Below are 7,954 nucleotides of genomic sequence, written 5' to 3' on the forward strand. Positions count from 1 at the left end.
AATGATTATTTTATAATAAAATTTGAATCCTTTAATATTACGTACTTTTTTTGGACGGAGAAAGCATAAATTATTTTAGAATAGCGACGGTATAAATGATTTATGCTATCGAGGGAATTCGTTTAAAAATAACGGAGCACCGTCTGTCGGAGTGGCACGGCCGGCCCAGAGTACAGCGTCTTCTTTTACAAGTACTATTCTGGTGATAGCAGTGTGGTTGGCAGTGCCGACTGCCGAGGAATAGATGGAGTCACACAAATGGCACTGACACACACTTGACCTCCCGGTGACGCAGCGCCGACCGCGCACACACTCCCCAGACTCCGCAGGGACCCAACGCAGCGGTCAAACAAAGGCAGCGGCAGCCGGCCGGCAGCGGCAACGGCGTAACTCCCAAGTCACCTCCGCCTCGGGCTCCAAAAATCCCCACCCGACCTCGAGACTGAGCGGACCGACGGTGATGTCGTCGTCGGTGCCCCCGCCACCGCCCCAGCAGGAGCTGGAGTCGCCCTCCGCCGGCGGCGACAAGGTCCTGGCCGCAGCGCAGCACATCGTCAAGTCCCTCGCCACCTCCAAGAACGCCGCTGACGACATGATCCGCATACTCTCCGGCTTCGACAACCGCCTCTCCTCCATCACCAACGACCACCTCTTCCCCTCCCCCGACCTTACCGCCGCCTCCGCCTCCGAGATCTCCGCCGCCGCCGCCTCCTTCGACGCCGCCGACCAGCTCATCCAGCTCTGGGACGCCACCCCGGACGCGCTCGTCTTCGAGGCCCCCGAGGACGACATCGCGCAGTACCTCGCGGCCGTGGACGTCGCCATCGACCACCTCGCGCGCGGCGGCCCCGGCGGCGCGCGGGCCGGCGTCGCCGTCCAGCTCGCCATGGTGCGCCTCGAGGAGGAGCTGCGCCACCTCATGGTCCGCCACGCCGTCCCCATCGACCCCACGGGCCTCTTCTTCTCGCTCCGCCGCCTCTCGCTCGAGTCCATGGACGACCTCGACGCCTGCCCCGACTTCGACGCCGCCACGCCGCACAGCCTCGACGCCACCCCCGCCGGCCCGGAGACCGCGCGCGGCGCCTCCCTCGGATCTAACCCCTTTGAGGACCAGGTGTTCGATCCCGTGCGCCCCGAGGCCGTCGAAGACCTGCGCGCCATCGCCCACCGGATGGCGCGCGCGGGATACGCCCGCGAGCTCGCCGACGCCTACTGTGGCATCCGCCGCGACCTGCTCGACGAGTACCTCTCCGTGCTTGGCGTCGAGCGCCTCAGCATCGACGATGTGCAACGCATCGAGTGGAAGCTGCTCAACGACAAGATGAAGAAGTGGGTGCACGGGGTCAAGACGGTCGTGCGCGTGCTGCTGGCTGGTGAGCGTCGCCTCTGTGACCAGGTGCTCGATGCGTCTGATGAACTTATGGATGCGTGCTTCCTTGAGTCCACCAAAGGATGCATTATGCAGATTCTTAGCTTTGGGGGTGCCGTGGCGGTGTGCCCCCGCTCGCCAGAGAAGGTCCCTCGGATCCTTGACATGTATGAGGCACTTGCAGAGGTGATCCCTGAAATGAAGGACTTGTGCATAGGAAGTTCTGGGGATGGCGTGATCAGTGACGTGCAAGCCATTCTTGATAGGCTTGGGGATGCCGTGAGGGGTAACCTGTTTGAGTTTGGGAAGATGTTACAGCAGGAGACCTCAAGGAGGGCGATGGCAGCTGGAGAGATCCACCCAATGACACGCTATGTCATGAACTATTTGAGGTTGCTGGTTGTTTACAGTGAGACACTTGATGCACTCTTGGCCGATGACAGCAGTGATCATGATACTTTCAGAAGTTCTGATGATCAGGATCAGGAACACTTGGAGAGAATGACCCCTTTTGGAAGGCGTCTTCTGAAGCTGATATCTTACCTGGAGGCCAATTTGGAGGAAAAATCTAAGCTCTATGACGATGCTGCCCTGGAGTGCATATTTGCCATGAACAATTTGCTCTATATTGTTCAGAAGGTAAAGGATTCAGAGCTGGGGAAGGTTTTGGGTGATCACTGGATAAAGAGGCGGAGTGGCAAGATTCGACAGTATTCAAAGAGCTACCTAAGGGTTTCGTGGACGAAGCCTTTGTCTTATTTCAAGGAAGATGGACATGGCAGTGGGAGTGGGAGTGGCAGTGGCAGTGGCAGCGGCAGTGGGCATTCAAGTTCGAGGATGTCCATCAAGGAAAGGTTCAAAAACTTCAACATGGCCTTTGAGGAAATTTACAGGAACCAGACACTCTGGAAAGTTCCAGATCCTCAGCTCCGGGAAGAACTGAAGATATCAATATCTGAAAACGTGATTCCAGCTTATCGTGCTTTTCTGGGCAGATATGGCAATCAAGTGGACGGGGGAAGAAATCCAGGAAAGTATATAAAGTACACACCGGAAGATTTGGAGAGCCAGCTATCCGATTTATTTGAGGGATCACCAGTGTCTGCCAATCACTCTAGGAGAAGAGCATAGTTCGTGGTTGGCCGGATCCATGTTGCAGGTACGATTTTGTTTTGATGGGTTGATATTGATGAACTTTTGTACACAGCGCATCTGTTGATTGGATGCTTGTTCCCATAGTAGTCACTACAGTACTGTAATACAAGATGTGAACCTTTTGATATGCTTACTACTGCATAGTGTGAACTAAGGAATGCTGTACATTTGTTGTCCTGTCGTGAATTGCAATCTGTGCTGACTAGTTCACATTAGTCATAAGGCAATTTGCTACTAGGTAGGGTAAAGAGTGTCCAAGGGAATTATTTGGTTCGATCAATTGGGGTTGACACATTTCTTTCTTTCTTTCTTTCTTTTGAAGGGGCTGCCACATTAGTCATGTTTTGTGCAGCCGTAGTCTTTTGATGATGGTGGACAAATATGTTATGCTAAACAGAAAAAAGGTTTTTTTTTTCATCTTGTACTTGCAAATATAGGAAAAAAAAGAAAGTTTACCAGCTAGCTCATTCAGTCATTCTTGACACTAGTGGCAGCTCTGACTTCATTGTTTCTTTACTTGACTTGTGACTTCTGGGCACCTTGTGCAAGGAACTCTGCCATTTAGCCTTTGATGGTAAATCATTTCTCTGTTACCGCGCGTTACTTTTTCATAGCTAAGTTTAATTTATATGGCGCATGCTGCAAGCAGTGTGTTGAAGTATCCGTGGATTTTCGCACGTCCTAAAATATTATTTATGCTTTTAGGACACTGTTTATACATGTAATCAATTTGGCATAAAAGAAATGAGAGGCCCTGCGTTTGAGACCTGGTTGGCCCGAATACATGGAAAACCATAGTTGTGATGTCTTTACCATAATTGGGATGTTTTTAAGGGGTCTCATGTTCAAATAAAGTGATATCAACTTATCAAGGGGATCCAATGGATCGACATGGCCCCCCTACCATTGTCGAGTTTGGAAATCAGAGTGCAGTTATAGTTCACTGCAGAGTGTTTTAGGGCTTGTTTGGTTGCATGGGGATTGGAAATTATACTAATAGTAGTATCGTTATTTGAAGCTTGCCTTAGACAGCAAGATGAGCTGCAGGATGTCATACTATCTCGGATTTCGAACAACGTTCTGTCCCCCCAAGTGGGGAGATTTGGTCGAAGCAGAGTTGCATCATTAGTGGAACGACTGAGTCACTACTTTTCCTGATAATATATACTTGTACTTTGCCTCTTAGTAAAATCGTTGAGGTTCAGTAGTATTACACTCGTGGGCTGGGTCTGGGTGGGCGGCTGCGCTGGAGTCGGTGTGGCGTGTGGGCCTACTATTCCATGACTGGGCCGGGCCACAAACGATCGTGCTAGAAAGGACCCAGCAAAAACAACAGGCTCTACTCGAGTGAGTCAAAGCCCAGCCCAATTATGAATTACTGATAACGCAAGACCCCGAGTGTTGGCCAATGGCCACCACCGTCCACGGTCCATCACCACCACGGCACCACCTAGTGCTTGGCCACAATCTTCATGGTCATCTCCATCTGGTGGGTCTCCTCCTCGTCTACCACCCGGATCTGCATTTATCGTCATGCCTCCACGATCCCAGCAACAGTAGCAGAGACGAAGTGGAATCCCGCAGATCAGCAGACGGGGAGGCGCAATGGTCCCGGGCGGGGGCGGGCGGCGACGTGCGCGGGCGCCGCGCGAGATCCACACCGGCCTGGTCCGGGCGACGACTCGTGCTCGCCGCTCAGTACATGGATGCATGTCGTCTGCTCTCGCTCTTGGGTCTTTGCTTCCCCCCAAATCACCGGCCTCGAGATCCGGGAGCACATGGACGTGGACATCTATCCTCTTCCACCTACCTGCCTACCAACCTACCTACCCTACTCAAAAAGCGTGACTGCGTGAGCATGCATGAGGAAGAACAAGAGAGCTCCTCTTCGTCCGCCCCCATGTGCTGCAGCATTGTTTTCCCGTTCGATCGGTTCCCTCCTGTAGCGAGCGAGTCTTTATTAGTCTGGCCGTCCGTTCCATGGCCGACGACTGGAGGTTGACTGGCACTGCACTGCACGTCGGAGCACTAGCCCTCCGATCGACGGTAACCGTATGGGTATGGCACTTCGTCACCCATGGTATGACTGTCGCCTGACCATTTTTTTCCAGATCGTTTTATGGTAGTGCCTAGTGAGACGACAAACAACAGACTCAGTCAGATGGAGGTTTAGTCTCAACGAGCTGTGTGCCCTAATACCCTAGTTTCCTAATGATAAGTACAGTACATGCAGTATATATGTACCTACTAGCTCGTCCAATTCAATGCACCAGTCAGCCAAAAAAAAAACCCCAGAATCAAACAGCTAGCTCTCAGTCAGCAGCATGCATGCATGCAGTGGCTCTGGCTCATGCAATGCATGCCCCCTCCCCAACCCAACCCCCCATGATAATGGAGTAGTACTGTGTACTCCTCTCCTCTCATCCATCTTGTTTGTTTGTTCTTGCGAACCCAAGCCACCTCAGAGGCTCGCTCGCTCGCTCATCAGAGACAAGCAGGGGCATCGAATCCCCAATCATAGGAGGCACGCGGCAGCTAGCCAAGACAGCTCATGCCTTGCCTGCTGCTCCCGATCTGCATGATGCCGCCAAGGCCATCCCGCCGCATCCATCCATCGCATACAAAACATACAATACAACCCCGCCCGCACCCCCACATACCCTGTCTGCTCTCCTCCCTCCGTCCGTCCTTGCTCTCGCTCCGATCCGCTCGCTGCTTCTCGTCTTCGTTGCCGCACAAGCCTTGAGTTGAGCTTGATACCACTGTAACTGGAACCAGGAGGTCGATTTCCTATTTTTTTTTGTGTGTTCTTGTCCTACTGAGATTCGATTTTGTCACTGGTATTTCTATTTCTAGGAATGGTCTTTCTTTCTTTTTGACAGTTTGATCCTGCTGTGGTCCTTCCTGTTGTCATCTCGTCTGTATCTTATTAGCTTCGTTGGTACTCCTGTACTGTGCCTGTGCGTGATCTTTTGCAGGGGGGTACGTCTTCTCTGCACAGACAGAGTACCCCCCAATCCTAATCGTATTTGCTGCATTTGCTGTAGTAGACTACCAGTACTGTCTCTTTTACCCTATTCAATTCATAGGCAGGGAGAAAGAGAGGGAGGGGGCGGTGAGATCCGTTGGCGCGTGCTTCTTATTCCCTTCCGGCGCCAAGTCTATAGTCACCAGTCACCACACCGACAAAACAAAAGCCGCCTCCCATCTGATCTGACTCTGACTCACTGCACTGCCCTTTCGTTCGACTCTCCCCCTCCTTTTTCTTCCCTTCCCCACCCCCACCCCGCGCGCGCGCTTTCACCAGTTGATGATCCGAGTCCGAGTTTTGTTCCTGCCTTTTTTTTTTCTTCTCTGTCATGGCACGAGGGCGCCGTCCTTACCATGTGATGTAATGTACCTGAATGCAGCCAGGACCGCATGCTGAGTGAGTCCGCCGCTGGGCGGTGGGCTGGCCAGGGGAGTCTCCACCGCCGCCAGGATCCGCAAGCGCCGCGCCGCGCCGTGGCCGCCGTCGGAGGAGGTGGGCGAAGCGGAGCGCGCGCCTGATCGGCCGGAGGGTCGGCGTCGAATCGCGTCGCCGTGATCGAGCAGCAGGAGGATGACGTGGGAGCCGTCCTGGAATAACCGGCGCCACCACCGCCACGCCGACTTCGACGCCGACGTCGACGCGCGGTCCGCGGCGTCGGCCAGGAATCTCGCCAGCGCCTTCGAGGAGGACCTGGAGGAGGAAGGGGACGTTGGGTGGGACGCGGCCGCCAAGCGCCGGAGCTGCTCGGATCACCGGTGCAGCGCGTCGGTCGAGGTGGTGTGTGAGGCGCCGCGCGCCTGCCGTGTCATATTGTGTTCGCTGTGCATTGTCCTGCTCTGCTCTGAGAGTCTGCCTCTCTCTTGCTTTCCCGCAGTTGTCCAAGCTGTCGAGGAGAAAGACCAGGGCTTTCAAGGACGGTGATGGGGGCAGGAGCTGGCACAACGGCCGTGCGCATGGCCACTGCTTCTCAGATGCGAGTGCGATCACCAGTGGCGGTGGTGGCTCTGTGGGTGTAAGTTCCGATCTCCGTGCTGGTCGAGTTATTATGCGTATGAAAGAATAATATGATGTGTTCGACATTTTGCCTGCTCGCTTAATGACTGTACACTTACTTCACCAACTTAATGCCTGCTCTCAATACGTTTGCAAGTATCTATATTTACAGATCTTCATTCAAAAGAAGAAGTTCAAAAACAGTTGAGATTGGGTAGTGTTACAGCACCGAATCCTGCAGCTTTTCCTCTGCCTGCATTTCTGATGCGGATTTCTGAACCTTTTTGAGTCGAGCTTGTTTTCTCAGCATATCTCGTGGTTAGGCTGTGCATATCTCCCTGAATTCGTTTGACTTTTTTACATTAAATTTGATCAAGCCATTTTATTATACAAAATCATTATTATAACTGGTTGTTTGCTTCAGATTAAAAACAGCTGTTTGAACTGCAATATATAGAAACCCGTATGAATTATTGCCAACTATGCATCGTCTTCTGACAGCCACATGCGGATCTTTGTCCGCTTGCTCCCGCCGCCTGTACTCTGCACCAACCGGGCTTGTTTATTCATCCATTAATTCATCTGCTCATGCGATGCGATTCTCCCCTACGGCCCTACCCCTAGGCTTAGGCTGTTAGTTATGCGGCGACGCGAATAATTGACGACGGTTAGCTGGGACCTGTGTTTCAGCCGGTACAGAGGTTAGTTGAAGAGCCCACGACGACAGCCTCAGCTCTCACTGTGTGTCTGTCAGCGCCGCCTAATCATGCACTTGTCCTTGAAATGGAATTTTTTTTACATCGAGTTCGTTTCCTGCCCATGCTATGTTAGGTGATAAACTAATGCTGAAGCAACCTCCATTTTTTGCTGAATCAACCTCTTCCAAGTTTCTGTTCATTTGCTGATCTGAACAATCTATGAACCCTTTCTCAGGGTCGCACTCCAGCACGCCAGGGTGACAACAGAACGGAGCAGATGCAGGAGCTGTACAACAGCCTGACCGCTTCCAACGAGCTGGTCAGGGTCCTGGCCAACGTCCTGGGCCCCGCGGGCGCGCTCAACCCGACGGCGGCGTCCGTGCTCGCGGCGCTGCGCTCCGAGCTGGACGCCGCGCGCCAGCTCGTGAAGCAGCAGCGCAGGCGCGGCGTGGACGGCGAGGAGCGCCTGCTGCGGAGGCAGCTCGCGGAGGAGGTGCGCGCGTGGAAGTGCAGGCACAGGGAGAAGGCGGCGGCGGCCGCGCGCCTCGTCGCCTCGGAGCTCGACGGCGAGCGGCGGGCGCGGAGGCGGGCGGAGAGGGTGGGGACGAAGCTGGCGGAGGCGCTGGCGGGCGCGGAGGCGTCGCTGCGGGCGGCCACGCGGGAGCTTGGGCTGGAGCGGGCGGCGAGGGCGCGCCTGGAGAAGGTGTG

At 54.0% G+C, this 7,954-nt stretch overlaps 1 protein-coding gene across 1 annotated transcript; it reads left to right on the forward strand.

Annotated features, from left to right (window-relative positions):
- The first annotated feature begins 297 nt into the window (after window positions 1-297).
- On the forward strand, window positions 298-3,012 carry LOC100281479 (protein binding protein). The gene has a single exon (NM_001154397.3). The coding sequence runs from the start codon at window positions 461-463 to the stop codon at window positions 2,498-2,500; it is 2,040 nt and encodes a 679-aa protein (NP_001147869.2). The 5' UTR covers window positions 298-460; the 3' UTR covers window positions 2,501-3,012.
- Window positions 3,013-7,954: the final 4,942 nt, after the last annotated feature.

This window comes from Zea mays, chromosome 5 (genome assembly GCF_902167145.1).
Source record: "Zea mays cultivar B73 chromosome 5, Zm-B73-REFERENCE-NAM-5.0, whole genome shotgun sequence".
Lineage (NCBI taxonomy): Eukaryota > Viridiplantae > Streptophyta > Magnoliopsida > Poales > Poaceae > Zea > Zea mays.

Bases quoted from the DNA above. Each gene is read 5' to 3' on its own strand.
- LOC100281479 (NM_001154397.3), top strand. From the start codon at position 461: ATGTCGTCGTCGGTGCCCCCGCCACCGCCCCAGCAGGAGCTGGAGTCG.